Source organism: Oncorhynchus mykiss, chromosome 29, assembly GCF_057628025.1.
Source record: "Oncorhynchus mykiss isolate SJ-2025 chromosome 29, ASM5762802v1, whole genome shotgun sequence".
Taxonomy (NCBI): domain Eukaryota; kingdom Metazoa; phylum Chordata; class Actinopteri; order Salmoniformes; family Salmonidae; genus Oncorhynchus; species Oncorhynchus mykiss.
Genome location: NC_143050.1, coordinates 17,413,489 through 17,433,460, shown reverse-complemented (window position 1 = coordinate 17,433,460; position 19,972 = coordinate 17,413,489). Strand labels below are relative to the sequence as shown.

At 43.8% G+C, this 19,972-nt stretch overlaps 1 protein-coding gene and 1 long non-coding RNA gene across 2 annotated transcripts; both read left to right on the top strand.

Annotated features, from left to right (window-relative positions):
- The first annotated feature begins 12,083 nt into the window (after positions 1-12,083).
- LOC110510022 (monocarboxylate transporter 8) lies at positions 12,084-17,346 on the top strand. The gene is made up of 6 exons (XM_090226280.1): positions 12,084-12,579; positions 12,840-12,984; positions 13,146-13,611; positions 13,859-14,005; positions 15,634-15,862; positions 16,464-17,346. The coding sequence occupies exons 1-6, from the start codon at positions 12,228-12,230 to the stop codon at positions 16,775-16,777; spliced, it is 1,653 nt and encodes a 550-aa protein (XP_090082406.1). The 5' UTR covers positions 12,084-12,227; the 3' UTR covers positions 16,778-17,346.
- A 641-nt stretch (positions 17,347-17,987) lies between these two features.
- On the top strand, positions 17,988-18,429 carry LOC149970378 (uncharacterized). The gene is made up of 2 exons (XR_016493155.1): positions 17,988-18,097; positions 18,208-18,429. It is a non-coding gene; the product is annotated as an uncharacterized LOC149970378 (long non-coding RNA).
- Positions 18,430-19,972: the final 1,543 nt, after the last annotated feature.

Below are 19,972 nucleotides of genomic sequence, written 5' to 3'. Positions count from 1 at the left end.
CCTGCAGGAGGGGTACCACATGAGGGAGGAGGATATCTTCCCTGTAACGTACAACTTTGAGATTGCCTGCAATGACGACAAGCTCAGTCCGATGATGCTGTGACACACCACCCCAGACCATGACGGACCGTCCACCTCAATTGATCCCACGATAAACGCAAATCTGACCATCACTCCTGGTGACACAAAACCGTGACTTGTCAGTGACTTGTCAGCACTTTTTGCCAGTCCTGTCTGGTCCAGCAACGGTGGGTTTGTACCCATAGGCGACGACGTTGCTGTGATGTCTGTTGAGGACCTGCCTTACAACAGGCCTACAAGCCCTCAGTCCAGCCTCTCTCAGCCTATTGCGGACAGTCTGAGCACTGACTGTTCGTTCCTGGAATAACTTGGGCAGTTGTTGTTGCCATCCTGTACCTGTCCCGCAGGTGTGATGTTCAGATGTGCTGATCCTGTGCAGGTGTTGTTACACGTGGTCTGCCACTGCGAGGATGACCAGCTGTCCGTCGTGTCTCCCTGTAGCTCTGTCTTAGGCATCTCACAGTACGGACATTGCAATTTATTGCCCTGGCCACATCGCAGTCCTCATGCCTCCTTGCTGCATGCCTAAGGCACGTTCACGCAGATGAGCAGGGACCCTGGGCATCTTTCTTTTGGTGTGTTTCAGAGTCTGTAGAAAAGGCCTCTTTGGTGTCCTAAGTTTTCATAACTGTGACCTTAATACCGTCTGTAAGCTGTTAGTGTCTTAATGACCATTCCACAGGTGCATGTTCATTAATTGTTTATGGTTCATTGAACAAGCATGGGAATGTGTTTAAACCCTTTTACAATGAAGATCTGTGAAGTTATTTTGATTTTTACTAAATATCTTTGAAAGTTGGCTGGATGTCCTTTGGGTGGTGGACCATAGTTATTTTTCTTGTATCCAATTGGTAGTTAGTCTTGTCTTATCTCTGCAACTCCTGTATGGACTTGGGGGAGGCGAAGGTCGAGAGCCGTGCGTCCTCCGAAACACAACCCAAACAAGCCGCACTGATTTTTTTTGACACAATGCCCATTTAACCCGGAAGCAACACCGTATACCTGGTGACCGTGTCAGCGTGCACTGTGCTGAGTGTGAAAAACCCAGCAGCATTGCAGTTCTTGACACAAACTGCTGCACCTGGCACATACTACTATAACCCATTCAAAGACACTTCAATCTTCTCTCTTGCCCAATCACCCTCTGAATGGCACACATACACAACCCATGTTTTGTTTTCCAAGATGGCGTAGCAGTCAGACGTCTATTTGTCTTGTACCGTCCTGTGTATATATCATTTTTCTTTGTATATATTCTTAATCTCAATTTCCATCTACGAACTGAACATACTGTTCTGCAACCCTCCTCACCCAATGTGGTTTGGATCTGCTATTTTTTACACTTTCTCAGAATCTAGCCAGCTAACTAGCTAGTAGTCAATTAGTCACTGCTAGAGGTCATCACCGTTAACTCGGACATTAGCCAGCTTCAGCCTGGTCAATTCCTGCCAGTCTGCACAGCGCAATATCAGACTGCAATGTCGGACTGCTTTCTCTACCACATCTCTGGATTCCTAACGCAAGCTCTGAACCTTTACACCGGATCATCACAGCTAGCTAGCATCAACCTGAGTGGCTTCTCCTGGCTAACATCTCTGTCCCGAATCAAGCACCAGTTTGCCTGGAGCTAGCCTGGAGCTAGGCCCATCTCCCGGCTAGCCGAAGAGGTCCTTCAGCCAATTCTTGAACTACAATACCTATTTTGCCAATTGGCCTGGACCCTTTTACTGCCGACACGGAGCACCGCCGATCCATCACGACTGGTCTACCGACGTAACCGTCCGAGGGGGTCTCAACAGGCTATTCTGTTGCGACGTCGCCGAAGAACCATCTACTAGCCCCGGCCAGCTAGCTTTTCTGAACGCTGTGTCCCCTGCTCGCCTAGCGTAGTAGTGACTACCGAACATCAACCTGACTCATCTATTGTTGCTCTTTTGACCCTATGATCACTCGGCTACACAGCTGATGAACCCTGGACTGTTTCAATGACACAGTACCTCATTTTATTTACCTGTTGGCCTCAAACTCAGGTTCTGTATGTACCTCACTAACCCGCTCTGCCTATTCATCGCCATTTACCCGTTGTTGTCTTAGATCTTCTGATCAACACCTGTGTTTGCTTTATGCCTAATGTCAATATGCCTTGTCTACTGCTGTCTTGGCTAGTTCTTACTGTTTTATTTCACTGTAAAGCCCTCAGTCCTGCTAAAAATGCCTTAGCTCTTTTTGTCCCACCCCACACACATGCGCAGACCTCACTTGCCTTAACTGGTGCCTCCAGAGACGAAACCTCTCTCATCGTCAGTCAACGCCTAGGTTTACCTCCCACTGTACTTGCATACTATTATCTGTATATTATGCCCTGAATATATTCTACCATGCCCAGAAATCTTTTATTCTGTCCCCAATGCACTAGACGACCAGTTCTTATAGCCTTTAGCCGTACCCTTATCCTCTGTTCCTCTCCTCTGGTGTTGTAGAGGTGAACCCAGGCCCTGTAGCCCCCAGTTCCACTCCTATTACCCAGGCGCTATCTTTTGTTGACTTCTGTAACTGTAAAAGCCTTGGTTTCATGCATGTTAACATCCGAAGCCTCCCCCCTAAGTGTTTTTAATTCACTGCTTTAGCACACTCCGTCAACCCGGATGTCCTAGCCATGTCTGAATCCTGGCTTAGGGAGGCCACCAGAAATTCAGAAATGTCCATCCCCAACTACAACATTTTCCACCAAGATAGAACTGCCAAAGGGGGTGGAGTTGCAATCTACTTCAGAGACAGCCTGCAGAGTTATGTCTTGCTATCCAGGTCTGTGCCCAAACAGTTTGAGCTTCTACTTTTAAAAACCCACCTCTCCAGAAATAAGTCTCACTGTTGCCGCCTGTTATAGACCCTTCCTCAGCCCCAGCTGTGCCCTGGACACCATATGTGAATTAATTGCCACCGATTTATCTTCAGAGTTTGTACTGTTAGGTGACCTAAACTGGGATATGCTTAACACCCCGGCCGTCCTACAATCTAAGCTAGATGCCCTCATTCTCACACATATTATCAAGGAACCTACCGGGCACAACCGTAAATCCGTAAACACGGACACGCTCATAGATATCATCCTGACCAACCTGCCCTCTAAATACACCTCTGCTGTCTTCAACCAGGATCTCAGCGATCACTGCCTCATTGCCTGCGTCCGTAATGGGTCCACGGTCAAACGACCACCCCTCATCACTGTCAAACTCTCCCTAAAACACTTCAGCGAGCAGGCCTTTCTAATCGACCTGGCCCGGCTCTCCTGGAAGAGAAGGTTGCCTGGTTATTCTTTAAGTGCTTTCCTCACCATCTTAAATAAGTATGCCCCGTTCAAAAAATGTATAACTAAGAACAGATACTACACTTGGTTCACTCCAGACCTGACTGCCCTTGACCAGCACAAAAACATCCTGTGCCGTACTGCATTAGCATCGAATAGCCCCAGCGATATGCAGCTTTTCAGGGATGTTAGGAACCAATATACACAGGCAGTTAGGAAAGCAAAGGCTAGCTTTTTCAAACAAATTTGCATCCTGCAGCACAAACTCCAAAAAGTTCTAAGACACTGACACCATTTCTCCTTCACCCCAATCCAGATAGCTGATGTTCTGAAAGAGCTGCACAATCTGGACCCCAATCAAATCAGCTGGGCTAGACAATCTGGACCATCTCTTTCTAAAATTATCCGCTGCAATTGTTGCAACCCCTACCCTGCCTTTCTAAAGTCTTCTAAAGCCAAGTTAACAAACAGATCACCCACCATTTCGAATCTCACCGTACCTTCTCCGCTGTGCAATCTGGTTTCCTAGCTGGTCATTGGTTCATCGCAGCCACGCTCAAGGTCCTAAACAATATCATAACTGCCATAAATAAAAGACAATACTGTGGAGCCGTCTTTATCGACCTGGCCAAGGCTTTCAACTCTGTTAATCACCGTATTCTTATCGGCAGACTCAACAGCCTTGGTTTCTCAAATGACTGCCCCGTCTGGTTCACCAACTACTTCTCAGATAGAGTTTAGTGTGTCAAATCGGCGGGCCTGTTGTCTGCACCTCTGGCAGTCTCTATGGGGGTGCCACAGGGTCCAATTCTCGGGCTGACTCTTTAATCTGTATACATTAATGATGTCGCTCTTGCTGCTGGTGATTCTCTGATCCACCTCTACACAGACAACACCATTCTGTATACTTCTGGCCCTTCTTTGGACACTGTGTTAACAAACATCCAGATGAGCTTCAATGCCATTCAGCACTCCTTCTGTGGCCTCCAACTGCTCTTAAATGCAACTAAAACTAAATGCATGCTCTTTAACCTCTAGCGACGAGCAATCCCGTATCCGGGAGCGTAATCATAGCCTCAAGCTCATTACCATAAGGCAACGTTTCCTATTCATGAAAATCGCAAATGAAATGAAATAAATATATTGAAACACAAACTTAGCCTTTTGTTAACAACACTGTCATCTCAGATTTTCAAAATATGCTTTTCAACCAAAGCTACACAAGCATTTGTGTAAGAGTATTGATAGCCTAGCATAGCATTAAGCCTAGCATTCAGCAGGCAACATTTTCACAAAAACAAGAAAAGCATTCAAATAAAATAATTTACCTTTGAAGAACTTCGGATGTTTTCAATGACGAGACTCTTAGTTAGATAGCAAATGTTCATTTTTTTCCAAAAATATTATTTGTGTAGATGAAATTGCTCCGTTTTGTTCATCATGTTTGGCTAAGAAAAATACCGGAAAATGCAGCAAACTTTTTTCCAAGTTAGCTCCATAACTTCGACAGAAACATGGCAAACGTTGTTTAGAATCAATCCTCAAGGTGTTTTTCACATATCTATTCAATAATCTATCAGTGGTGGCAGCTGGCTTCTCATCAGAAACAAACGGAAAAATACTGCAGCTGGAGATTACGCAATAATTGCAACGGAGGACACCAAGCGACCGCCTGGTAGATGTAGTCTCTTATGGTCAATCTTCCAATGATATGCCTACAAATACGTCACAATGCTGTAGACACCTTGTGGAAAACGTAAGCTGACTCCTAGCTCCTTCACAGCCATAAAAGGAGTCATTGGAATGAGGCGGTTTCAAAAAATGCGGCACTTCCTAATTTGATTTTTATCTGGGTTTCGCCTGTAACATCAGTTCTGTGGCACTCACAGACAATATCTTTGCAGTTTTGAAAACGTCAGAGTGTTTTCTTTCCAAAGCTGTCAATTATATGCACAGTCGAGCATCTTTTCGTGACAGAATCTTGTTTGAAACGGGAATTAAAAGAGCGCCCCCTATATCGAAGAAGTTAACCGATCGCTACCCGCCCGCCCGTCTGGCATCACTACTCTGGATGGTTGTGAATATGTGGACAACTACAAATACCTAGGTGTCTGGTTAGACTGTAAACTCACATTAAGCATCTCCAATCAAAATTAAATCTAGAATCGGCTTCCTATTTCGCAACAAAGCCTCCTTCACTCATGCTGCCAAACATACCCTTGTAAAATTGACTATCCTACCAATCCTTGACTTCGGCCATGTCATTTACAAAATATCCTCCAACACTCTATTCAGACTGCATCCAATTTGCTATCATAGTGCCATCTGTTTTGTCACCAACGCCCCATATACTACCCATCACTGCGACCTGTATGCTCTCGTTGGCTGGCTACATATTCGTCGCCAAACCCACTGTCTCCAGGTCATCTATAAGTCTTTGTTAGGTTTCCACCTTATCTCAGCTCACTGGTCACCATAGCAGCACGCACCCGTAGCACGCGCTCCAGCAGGTTTATTTTACTGGTCATCCCTGAAGCCTCTCTTGGCTGCCTTTTCTTCCAGTTCTCTGCTGCCAATGACTGGAATGAATTGCAAAAATCACTGAAGCTGCAGTCTTATATCTCCCTCTCTAGCTTTAAGCATTAGCTGTCAGAGCAGCTTACTGATCATTGCACCTGTACACAGCCCATCTGTAAATAGCCCACCCAACTACCTCATCCCCATATATATTTTTTTGCTCCTTTGCACCCAGTATCTCTACTTACACATTCATCTTCTGCACATCTATCACTCCAGTGTTTAATTGCTCAATTGTAATTATTTCACCACTATGGCCTATTTATTGCCTTACCTCCCTGATCTTACTACATTTGCACACACTGTGAATAGATTTGTATATTGTGTTATTGACTGTACATTTGTTTATCCCATGTGTAACTGTGTTTTTTTTTGTCGCGCTGCTTTGCTTTATCTTGGCCTTGTCCCAGTTGTAAATGAGAACTTGTTCTCAACTGGCCGACCTGGTGAAATAAAATAAAATGTCTCAAGGCTTAAAAATCCTTCTTTAACCTGTCTCCTCTTCATCTACACTGATTGAAGTGGATTTAATAAGTGATAACAAGGGATCATAGCTTACACCTGGGTTCATCTATTCAGTCTGTCATAGGTGTTCTTAAGTTTGTATACACAGTGTATGCGGTTCTCTAATTCTCACAAAAATGTTTCAGATGGACCACATATATATATTTATTTGGGGGTGTGAAAAAGGGGGATTGTGGGATTCTGTGTTTTACATTATAGCCATTACCATATATATGATTAAATATTATCTGATGTTGGCTGTGTGAGGTATCTGCATTTGTGCACTTGAGCATCATCATGAGATTAAACAACTGCTTGCTACATCTACTTGCCTGTTTGTGTGTGTGACAAGAACTGAGTAACATGGTGTGACCTGCATGTTGCAAAACTGTAGATAACAGCCCAGCAGATGCTTTGTCCTTGTGTTTGTATGTGACAATATTGAGCACATGGTGTTACTTGCTGTATCCTACAAAGTTGTGGTTAATCAGGTCTAGGGAGGGGTGGTCATCACAAGGTTTAACTGAGATGGAAAAATACTGAACAACACAATAGCAGGAACTGAGCAACTGTTATAACTAGTCTGCAATACCAGAACAGTAAGAATCTATACATCGACGGAGGGAGGACTCCAAGAAGCGCCAAGAGGCGCTCAGTCTCTACTGTGATAGGCCAAAAGACGTGTTGGAACTATGTCCATCACAGTATAAGAACACTGTTTACATACATCCTGTCAGTTCTCTGTTCTGCCCTGCGTGGTATTACAGTGAGCCCGTATATACGAAAGTTGCATTTGCCATTTATTGCTTAGCTAATAAAAAATACATAGTATACAATTGGAGACTCATTGTCATATTTATCCCGGTACCAGATTCGAATTTACGCAACTCTAACAGTATGTATTAATTTGTTGATGTCCATGTCACGAATAACAATTCTTTATTATATGTTGAACATTTGCTAAATGTAATATATGTTACGAATTTGCAAAACATATGAATTCTAGCTAGGTGGCTAACATTGGCTAGCTGGCTAACATTGGCTAGGCTAGGGGTTAAGTTTAAGGGGCGGCAGGTAGCCTAGTGGTTAGAGTGTTGGGCCAGTAACTGAAAGTTAATAGCCTATTGTCCGTAACCTAGGCTATAGACTATTGTCCGTAACCTAACCTAGGCTATAGCCTAATGTCTGTAGCCTAGGCTAAAGCCTATTGTCCGTAACCTAACCTAGGCTATAACCTATTGTCCGTAGCCTAGGCTATAGCCTACTGTCCGTAACCTAACCTAGGCTATAGCCTATTGTCCGTAACCTAGGCTATAGCCTATTGTCCGTAGCCTAACCTAGGCTATAACCTATTGCGCACGGGAACAACTGGAAGAGAGGCGCCAGAGTTGTGTAGCCGAAGAAGTTAAATATTATCTAGTTCTTAGATATTTACCTGTCAAAGTGCAATGAAACAAAGTGAACATATTATGAAATGTCAGATCTGTACGTTCCTCCAGGCTGCACTCTGCAGTCCCTGGGGGCTCGGCCATGCAAAGCTCCACTATTGATTAGTCCTACGTTTTTAGACATTATTCTAACTGTAAGCTTCCACAACACAGTGCAATGAGGAATGTATCATTGTTATCTAGTGAGTAGGCCTACACTATTATTGGCCAGGGCTGTAAACTGCAGTGATGTGAGCTAAAACGTCCTGCTTGGAATGCTTCATGCTGAAATCACTGCCTTTGCTCCTTTCAAACTCACAGCCAATTCTTTAGGTTTCCGTATTTTACATTCAGCAAGCAAGAGAAAGCTGGAATCTCTCCTAGATAGGCGGTAGGCTAGTAGTAGAAAAGGAAATGCTTGAAATAAGATAAGTGTACAACAAGCTATTGTAGGCCTAGTCTAGACTCCAAGAGCTGAAGAGTAATTATTAGGAATAATACTGCATTGAATGGCGTATATATATATACAGTGGGGCAAAAAAGTATTTAGTCAGCCACCAATTGTGCAAGTTCTCCCACTTAAAAAGATGAGAAAGGCCTGTAATTTTCATCATAGGTACACTTCAACTATGACAGACAAAATTAGGAAAAAAAATCCAGCAAATAACATTGTAGGATTTTTTATGAAGTTATTTGCAAATTATGGTGGAAAATAAGTATTTGGTCAATAACAAAAGTTTATCTCAATACTTTGTTATATACCCTTTGTTGGCAATGACAGAGGTCAAACGTTTTCTGTAAGTCTTCACAAGGTTTTCACACACTGTTACTGGTATTTTGGCCCATTCCTCCATGCAGATCTCCTCTAGAGCAGTGATGTTTTGGGGCTGTTGCTGGGCAACTTTCAACTCCCTTCAAAGATTTTCTAAGGGGTTGAGATCTGGAGACTGGCTAGGCCACTCCAGGACCTTGAAATGCTTCTTACGAAGCCACTCCTTCGTTGCCCGGGCGGTGTGTTTGAGATCATTGTCATGCTGAAAGACCCAGCCACGTTTCATCTTCAATGCCCTTGCTGATGGAAGGAGGTTTTCACTCAAAATCTCACGATACATGGCCCCATTCATTCTTTCCTTTACACGGATCAGTCGTCCTGGTCCCTTTGCAGAAAAACAGCCCCAAAGCATGATGTTTCCACCCCCATGCTTCACAGTAGGTATGGTGTTCTTTGGATGCAACTCAGCATTCTTTGTCCTCCAAACACGACGAGTTGAGTTTTTACCAAAAAGTTATATTTTGGTTTCATCTGACCATATGACATTCTCCCAATCTTCTTCTGGATCATGCAAATGCTCTCTAGCAAACTTCAGACGGGCCTGGACATGTACTGGCTTAAGCAGGGGGACACGTCTGGCACTGCAGGATTTGAGTCCCTGGCGGCGTAGTGTGTTACTGATGGTAGGCTTTGTTACTTTGGTCCCAGCTCTTTGCAGGTCATTCACTAGGTCCCCCCGTGTGGTTCTGGGATTTTTGCTCACCGTTCTTGTGATCATTTTGACCCCACGGGGTGAGATCTTGCGTGGAGCCCCAGATCGAGGGAGATTATCAGTGGTCTTGTATGTCTTCCATTTCCTAATAATTGCTCCCACAGTTGATTTCTTCAAACCAAGCTGCTTACCTATTGCAGATTCAGTCTTCCCAGCCTGGTGCAGGTCTACAATTTTGTTTCTGGTGTCCTTTGACAGCTCTTTGGTCTTGGCCATAGTGGAGTTTGGAGTGTGACTGCTTGAGGTTGTGGACAGGTGTCTTTTATACTGATAACAAGTTCAAACAGGTGCCATTGATACAGGTAGCGAGTGGAGGAAAGAGGAGCCTCTTAAAGAAGAAGTTACAGGTCTGTGAGAGCCAGAAATCTTGCTTATTTTCCACCATAATTTGCAAATAAATTCATTAAAAATCCTACAATGTGATTTTCTGGATTTTTTTCTTCTCATTTTGTCTGTCATAGTTGAAGTGTACCTATGATGAAAATTACAGGCTTCTCTTAAGTGGAAGAACTTGCACAATTGGTGGCTAACTAAATACTTTTTTGCCCCACTGTATATATATGCCTACTCAATGAATTTACACAGTGAAATATTTTTTAATCAGATTATGAATTGACAGGCAGCCTAGGATAAACATATCGCTTGAAAAGGAGGAGAACAACTCATAGGCATACAGATAGTCCAGTCATCCGCATGGACTGTTGTCCTCCCCATTAGGTAGCAGCAACTCCTCCAACGACCAGATTTCATCCATTCACTTTTCTGCTTTAAGGAACGATCTCCTTTCCACTCCACAATTCAATTGAACTTTTCTAAACTCTCTTCAGTGTACAGAGACAGCAAATATATCTTTAAATTGTTGTGAAGATAACTTTTTTCACAAGCTGTGGTCCTTGTGTAATTGTGCAATGCCATACTTGTTGTTTAATGGTGCTGTCAAGACAACTGGGAACTCTTTAGGTTGGAAAGTCGGCGCTCTAGAAAGATGCCTGAGTTTCTGACTTGGAATTCCAAGTTATACGACAATTCAAAACGATTTTTGCGAGTCGGTTGTCATTTTTTTCCTGAGTTCTCAGTTGTCTTGAACGCACTGAAGTCAGAGTTCTGAGTTCCCAGTTGTCTTGAACGCACTGAAGTCAGAGTTCTGAATTCCCAGTTGTCTTGAACGCACTGAAGTCAGAGTTCTGAGTTCCCAGTTGTCTTGAACGCACTGAAGTCAGAGTTCTGAGTTCCCAGTTGTCTTGAACGCACTGAAGTCAGAGTTCTGAGTTCCCAGTTGTTTTGAACGCACTGAAGTCCGAGTTCTGAGTTCTGAGTTCCCAGTTGTCTTGAACGCACTGAAGTCAGAGTTCTGAGTTCCCAGTTGTTTTGAACGCACTGAAGTCAGAGTTCTGAGTTCCCAGTTGTTTTGAATGCAGCAATAAACAAAACATTTTTTCTACCACTGAAGTGCGTTAGCTCCCTACCGCATCACTACAAGCCTATTTGATTCGTCACATACTCTAAACACCCACGTTCTGGATAAGCCAAGCACAAAGAGGGACTAATTGAACAGTCAATGGAAAGGGGAAAGCAAAATGCCCATGAGGCCGGGCTCAGCAAGGGGAATGAGAAAGAGAGACCAGGGTCATGCATCAAAGTTACACAGTCAAATTCAATTAGCAAATTCGATTACAAATGACATGAATCCACCCTGGACTAAACCTTTTTTTGAGTATTTGTTAGTGCTGAGCGATTAACTGAAATGTCGTTATTTTGGGGGTTTTAAACAACTAATTAACCGACATCGGTTATTTGAATAGCATTTAGTTAATTTTTTTCTTCTGTGAGCTCAATGTGCATTTATTCATTGCAGTTTCTCAATGGATGAAGCCCAAACTGTGTGATGTAGTAGGGAGTTGTAGTTTCCAACAGGTCAATATTGTACGTTGTTTAGCGAAGAAAACATGGTAATTAACTAGATTGACCATAATCCATTGCGGGATAGAGAAAAGTTTCTTCTCGGTATATCTCTACCTGACAATAAATGATCTAAGTGATTGATAGTTGGTATTCAGCAGTCATAAAAGCCTTATTTACTTTGAAGAACTACTAAAATAGTGATTTTGTCAGACAGCATAGACAGCAGCTCTATAGAGATGAGATGATAACTTGGAATTAAATAATAAAGTCAGTAATATACACATCTGAAATATTTTATTAAAGTAAAGTAATATGAATAAATGATGGTTAATAAATAATAAGCCTTCATGGGCAGTCACGTCCACATGGGACTTGTATTAGGCCTAATTATTTTATTCTGTGTTGTTACAGCATTCAACCCAGATAATGCATGTCTAATGTCCGAAAAAAATATTGAAACTGAAGTCGAAAACTGTGATTATTTTTAAAATAATCGAACTGATACCGAACAGACCTCATACAGCGCTAATGGCTCAGCACTAATATTTGTATTGTGCTGTATTTTACTTGTTTTATTCAGATTTTTGTATTTCGTCATTGAAATTGTACATGCAGTGCTCCCTTGTGAAAGAGACCCTGGTCTCAATGGTGACTCCCTGCTTAAATAAAGGTCAAATATGACCATGACGCTTCTTCGTTGTGGTTAATGATTGAGCGTAACACTTGCTATCTTTACTCTTTGCTCACATCCTCTGTGATGCCCATGCAGCAGCATTGATTTGGATCATTGGTTCATGCTGGGAAGCTAAGACATCCTGCAGGGATATGAACACAATGTTGATGGGAAAATGAGAGGTCTGATAATTGGAGACAGCATCTCAGAGGATGGAGAGCCAAAAAACACAGTCTGAGAAACCTGATCCAGGCCTTGCACAGTCCTTAGGAACATATTTATCATATTACGAGCATGAAGAAATGAAAAGAGATGGCAGTCGTCCTGACAGTGAGACAGAGGAAAACAAGGACTCATCATCTCAGATTGTCTCATGTGCCCATGCAGATTCAGCTCCCGACCTGGAGTGGTTCCCAGAGGGACGGTTCGTCTGGCTTGTTGTCCTGGCAGCCACCTGGTGCAATGGATCAATCTTTGGGATTCAGAAGTCTTTTGGAATCATACATATGATGCTTGTTAAAGCTCACGAGGACTCAAATAATGACGTTTCTCAGTTTGCAATAGGTGAGAGGAAAGTTTTGCTTGGGTACCTACAGTATTGTTCAGACAACTCTGAATAGTTGATCGATTTAAACTTTGATTTGTTTAATTTGTGCGTCTCCAAACATTGATAAAGCATGACGTCAATGGGGCCGCTCCGCTATGCACAGATTAATGGCCATTCACAAACATACATGCAAACATACATGCACGCACACAATCCAGTTTATGATTCTCCTGCAAAATACCTAATTACTGTGTTATTGCTGTATTACTCTCCTCAGCCTGGGTTGGTGCTCTGGCCATGGGTATGGTCTTTCTCTGCTCCCCCCTGGTCAGTATTGTCACTGATCACGTTGGCTGCAGGGTGACAGCCATTTGTGGGGCCCTTGTGGCTTTCTTGGGACTTCTGACAAGTTCATTCACCATGTAACTTAGGATGCTTCTTTCTAGCACCTTTTCTTCAATAAATTACTGTACAAATAAAAACGGGTTAATCTGAACATCCTAGTGATATATTTTAAATGAATTTTCAAGAATTTTAAGTCTTTTCATTATATTGCTGCTGTCACTGTGTATTTCTCTCCAAGGTCGTTAGGTTTGTGGTACTTCACCTATGGGGTTCTGTTTGGCTGTGGCTCCTCCTTTGTCTTCTTGCCTTCTCTGGTGACCCTGGGACACTACTTCCCTCAGCGCCTCGGCCTGGTCAACGGGGTGGTGATGGCAGGCAGCAGTGTTTTCTCCATAAGCCTGCCTGCCCTGCTGGAGGAGGTGGGGACACCGCTGGGCCTCAGCACCACCTTTCAGATCCTCAGTGCCCTCATGCTAATCCAGGCAGCCCTGGCATTCTCCTTCTGCTCACGCCTTTACCACAGGAATTTGTCCACTAACACGGCCCAGCTTTCATCTGCCAACCTGAGCAGTGGCTGGCAGCAGGGCCTGACACAGACCAGGAGGTACTGCAACCTGGGAGTGTTTCACCTCCCTAATTACAGGGTGTGGGCTTTTGGGGTGGCTACGGCTATGCTGGGCAACTTTATGCCCTACATTTACCTGGTGAGTTAGCTGTGTAATTATTAAAAATTGTATCATTTAGGACGGGATTTAATCTGAGGCGTTTTGTAGAACACGTGACATTTAAAGGTAATTTCCGATTGATCTGACATATGCACCTTTAACTTGAATGCAATCTCTACGAACTTCCCATTCCCTTTTTGAACTCTGGCCTTACCTTTTGTTAATACTGATTGTTCGACAATACCTGGCCAGTGGTTCAGTGTATCCTACTGATGCCTCTTATCAGATGAGTTTTGTGGAGGAGCAGTTTGTGGAGACGCCAGTGAAGGAGTGGGTCCTCCTGGTGTGTATCGGGGTGACCTCCTGCGTAGGACGCCTGCTGTTTGGCAGGTTGGGAGACCTGCTCCATGGGGCACGCAAGATCTACCTTCAGGTAAACCACATCCAACAGAACATACACTACATGACCAAAAATAAGTATGTTGACACCTGCTTGTCAAACATCTCATTTCAAGGTCATGGGCATTAATATGGAGTTGGTCCCCCATTTGCTGCTATAACAGCTCCCACTCTTCTGGGAAGGCTTTCCTCTAGATGTTGGAACATTGCTGCTGGGATTTAATTCCATTCAGCAACAAGAGCATTAGTGAGGTCGGGCACTGATGTTGGGTAACTAAGCCTGGCTCGCAGTCGGCGTTCCAATTCACCCCAATTCATCCCAAAACCCAGATTCGTCGATCGCACTGCCAGATGGTGATTCATCACTTCTGACAACGCGTTTCTACTTCTCCGATGGCGGCGAGCTTCACACCACTCCAGCCGAAGATTGGCATTGCGCATGGTGATCTTAGGCTTGTGTGCGGCTGCTCGGTCATGGAAACCTATTTCATGAAGCTCCCGGTGAACAGTTATTGTGCTGATGTTGCTTCCAGAGGTAGTTTGGAACTCGGCAGTGAGTGTTGCAACCAAGGACAGACTTTTTTTTTACGTGCTACGCGCTTCAGCACTCGGCTGTCCCGTTCTGTGAATTTGTGTGGCCTACCACTCGTGGCTCAGTCATTGTTGCACCTGGACATTTCCACTTCACAATAACAGCACTTACAGTTGACTGGGGAAGCTCTAGCAGGGCAGAAATTTGACAAACTGACTTGTTGGAAAGGTGGCATCCGATGACATTGTCACGTTCAAAAGTCACTGAGCTCTTCAGTAAGGTCATTCTACTGCCAATGTTTGTCTATGGAGATTGCATGCATGTGTGCTCAATTTTTTACAAATCCACTCATTTGAAGAGGTGTGCACATGGATTTTCATAAAGGAAGTCAGAAAAGTAGCAGGAAGTATTCCAAAAACAACCTCAGGTACTCTTGACGGGGAATAGTAATTGAAAAGGAAAAGGAAAAGTATAACAGGTGCCAAGTTGACATTCAGACACCCTGGGGAAGGCGTAAGCCGATACACCTCTGTGTATTTTAATAATGACTTAGCCCACACTTTAAAGGCTTTATCATTTTCAGACCTGGACTTGGATTTTTTACGTCACTCAGCACCTATTTGTGTTTATCATTTTTGCTTTTGTTTTTCAAAAACATGGGACATGCGTCAAACACAAGGCACAACACATTTCTATCATCGGGGCAATGATTTGAGTGCTCCTTATTTTGTTTTAACTTGTTGAAATGCTATATAGATTAATATTCGTGTGTGTGGGTCTTTCATTAAAATGCTGTATACAGCATCATGCAGACATTATAAAGGGCCATATTTTTTCAAGTAAAACAAAGGCCAGTTGTATGCACTTTCTTTTGTAAAAACAAACATAATAGGTTATGTCTGGCCCGTGAATTCCTTGTGTTTTTTTAATATGGCATGTGCGCTGATTGAGTTTGACACTCCGTGGCATAGGAAGTACCGTGACTAGATAAGAGAGGAACACAGTCCTCCCCTGGATGGTGTAGCGACTGTACACTCTAAGGTTGTGCTTAGAACTAAATGTTGAACAGGATTAGAATGAAATAGTGGTGTACAAACCTCTTTAACCCCGTCCTTGTCATCTTCCTCCAGGCAGGCTCCTTCATGGTGCTTGGCTTGGCGTCTATGCTGGTCCCTTTGTGTGTCAGGTTTGAGGGGCTGGTTGCAGTGTGTCTACTGCTGGGGCTGTGTGACGGCTGCGTCATCACCCTCATGGCCCCTGTGACATTTGAACTGGTGGGCCCCCAGAGAGCCTCCCAGGCCATCGGCTACCTGATGGGCCTAATGGCCCTCCCCATGACTGCCGGACCCCCCCTCGCAGGTCTCACCTCCTTTCGGACAGTAATTCAAATGGCCACTAACCCACTGTGTCATTGTCTCAGATACAAATTATTACTGTTTTGATGCAAAATGTCTGTATTATCCTGTATCCCTTGTGTAACCCTTACATATCAATTGGATATACACTGACCAAAAATATAAACACAACATGTAAAGTGGTGGTCCCATGTTTCATGAGCTGATGAGTATTTCTGTCTGTAATAAAGCCCTTTTGTGGGGAATAACTCATTCTGATTGGCTTGACCTGGCTCCCCAGTGTGGGCCTGGCTCCCCAGTGTCGGCTTGCCAAGTGAATGGGCCTCTGCACTCCCGGCTCACCCATGGCTGCATACCTGCCCAGTCATGTGAACTCCATAGATTAGGGCCTAATTGATTTATTTCAAATCGACTGTAACTCAGTAAAATCTTTGAAATTGTCACATGTTGCGTTTATATTTTTGTTCAGTATATATTAGTATCATCAGTACTGTATGCACATGAGCCTTATTGTAAATTGTTTCATGTTTCTAACTGTGTGAATCACCTTGAAGTGCTCCTCAATGGTGCCTCTCTGTGTGATAATGAGTTGTGTGTCTTCGCAGGGCTACTCCATGACCACTTTGGAGATTACCACATGGCCTTCTACCTGGCTGGGGTTCCTCCCATGGTCGGAGGTGTCCTACTCTTCTTTGTCCCGAATGTTCATCAATGCCTGCTGGAGGGCCAGCAAGAAACCCTCCCCAGACCCAGCCCTGACCTCCAGCTATCCCCTCCTGGCTCGGACCACCAGGCCCCTCCCATCCCTGGTCACCAGCTGCCCCCAACCAGCCCTGAGCTCCAGCTATCCCCCCCTGGTTCACACCACCAGTCCCTTCCCATCCCTGGTCACCAGCTCCCCCCAACCAGCCCTGACTAACAGTCCCCTCCCATCCCTGGTCACCAGCTCCCCCCAACCAGCCCTGACTAACAGTCCCCTCCCATCCCTGGTCACCAGCTCCCCCCAACCAGCCCTGACTAACAGTCCCCTCCCATCCCTGGTCACCAGCTGCCCCCAACCAGCCCTGAGCTCCAGCTATCCCCCCCTGGCTCACACCACCAGTCCCTTCCCATCCCTGGTCACCAGCTCCCCCCGACCAGCCCTGACTAACAGTCCCCTCCCATCCCTGGTCACCAGCTCCCCCCAACCAGCCCTGACTAACAGTCCCCTCCCATCCCTGGTCACCAGCTCCCCCCAACCAGCCCTGACTAACAGTCCCCTCCCATCCCTGGTCACCAGCTCCCCCCAACCAGCCCTGACTAACAGTCCCCTCCCATTCCTGGTCATCACCATCGCTGCCACGACTCAAGAATGTTGCCAACAGTAACCAAGTGAGAGGCCACTGCGGTGAAGACACTGACAAGTCAGAGATCCCATAAGATGTATAATGAGTGAAGTCTTGTTCCATGATATTCCAAGGGACATTTGTTATAAACATCATTAAACCACCAGTCTAAAGTTATTGAATTCTGAATAAGCTTTGTACTCCATGACCTATTTGCATATATGATTTTCTAACATTGTTGGCTTTAGGGCGGGGGCAGTCACTAAAATTTCTGAGGTAGCCACTTCTGTGAAACAACCTCACTGAGAAAGCCGTCATACCCATAGGGAGTTGGGGGGTTCACAAAGTCAAATTCATTCATACATGATATCAAATGGATTCACACATCATATTTTAGATACTATTAACATGGACCATAAAGCTATTTTATTATATATCGTATATATCAGAAACAAATGTGTAAAAATAATTTTAGGAATCTATTAAATATGGCCTTTTGCCATTATCTCAATAAAGTTTATAGCACAAAGATACTATATGTCAAATCAGGTAATGCCAAATGTCAGTCTGAAGGAAGTATATTCTTTGGAGTAATTGAAATACATCAGTGTGGTCCTCTGTAGTTCACTTGATAGAGCATACATGCTTGCAATACCAGGATAGTGGATTAAATTCCCAGGTTCATGAGTGTTAGCTTTCAGTTATTGGTGTCACAACTGCTCCTGCTACGCCCTCTGGTGTTAATCCGGTGTCTACTTGCCCTGCAGTTACACTCTCTTCCTCTCCCTCTCTGTGTGATTGTGTGGTTGGAGACAGGTGTGCTGGAGTCGGAGCAGATCCAAACCAGCTTCAACTCGTTCCATAATCAAGACCTCTACAAATACTCAGTCCTGCCAGTTCCACTCTGCCAGATTGTAATCTCTGCTCAGTCAGCTCATGATTCTAGCCATGTATGATTATTAAAGATCCTGTTACTCTGCTGTGCCTGTTTCCCTGCCTGACACTGTTTATCCTCTCATTGCAGTCACCGCTCTGTCTCCTGTTCCACATCTCACCACCCAACTACCTTACTCTGGATTTTACTCACCACCACTACCTTGGATTCCCCTCAGGACCTGTTCACCCTGTTCTACTCAGCTAACTCCAACCTCAGTCTCCACATCTGGTTTTCTGCAACTCATCCGAGCTTCCCCGGATCTGCACTCCATATCTCTCTGTGTAACAATAAATATTTTGATTCATCACTGTTTCCTCATCTGAGTCTGCTTTTGGGTTCCCCTGTGTCCCTCCGCTTAACAATTGGTTCTCCAACCGTTCAAAAGCTAGAGCCAAATTCAAAGTAATATTTTTTTCTAGATGCGCTATATATACACACTACCGTTCAAACGTTTGGGGTCACTTAGAAATGTCCTTGTTTTTGAAAGAAAAGCTCATTTTCTTTGGTCCATTAAAATAACATCAAATTGATCAGAAATACAGTGTAGACATTGTTAATATTGTAAATGACTTTTGTATCTGGAAACAGCTGACTTTTTAATGGAATATATATTAAAACATATATAATCAGCAGTTCCAAGGATGTGCCTGCAAGTGTACAGAGGTGTACAGAGGCCAATTATCAGCAACCAACATTCCTGTGTTCCAATGGCACGTTGTTAGCTAATCCAAGTTTATCATTTTCAAAGGTTAATTGATCATTAGAAAACCTTTTGCAATTCTGTTAGCACAGCTGAAAACTGTTCTGATTAATTAAGCAATAAAACTGGTCTTCTTTAGACTAGTTGAGTATCTGGAACGTCAGCATTTGTGGGTTTGATTACAGGCTTTATTCTGAAACTCGTCAGTCTATTCTTGTTCTGAGAAATGAAGGCTATGCCATGTGAGAAATTGCCAAGAAACTGAAGATCTCATACATCACAGAACAGTGCAGCTGTCTCTAACCAGAATAGAAAGAGGAGTGGGAGGCCCCGGTGCACAACTGAGCAAGAGGAAAAGTACATTAGTGTCTAGTTTGAGAAACAGATGCCTCACAAGTCCTCAACTGGCAGCTTCATTAAATAGCACCCGCAAAACCCCAGTCTCAATGTCAACAGTGAAGAGGCGACTCCGGGATGCTGGCCTTGTAGATATTCCATAAAAAATATGCAGTTTCCAGCTACAATACTCATTTACAACATTATGTCTACACTGTATTTCTGATCAATTTTATGTTATTTTAATGGACAAAAAAATGTGCTTTTCTTTAAAAAACAAGGACATTTCTAAGTGACCCCAAACTTTTGAACGGTAGTGTATGGGCTTAGTATTTCCATTTATTTAGATCCAGCACATAAACACCCAACGTTTCGATAGGTATTTTTCAAGGATGTGCTGTGCACTGTGTACTTAGATATCCTGCATTTTTTTTTGTGGATATATCTGTCCGGTTACACACTTTCCAGCAGGTATATCTCACTTGTCACCCCCAAAGCCAATTCCTCCTTTGGTTGCCTCTCCTTCCAGTTCTCTGCTGCCAATGACTGGAACGAACTACAAAAACCTCTGAAACTGGAAACACTTATCTCCCTCACTAGTTTTAAGCACCAGCTGTCAGAGCAGCTCACAGATCACTGCACTTGTACATAGCCCATCTATAAATAGCCCAAACAACTACCTCTTCCCTTACTGTATTTATTTATTTATTTTGCTCCTTTGCACCCTAGTATTTCTACTTTACACACTCATCTACTGTCAAATCTACCATTCCAGTGTTTTAATTGCTATATTGTATTTACTTCGCCACCATGGCC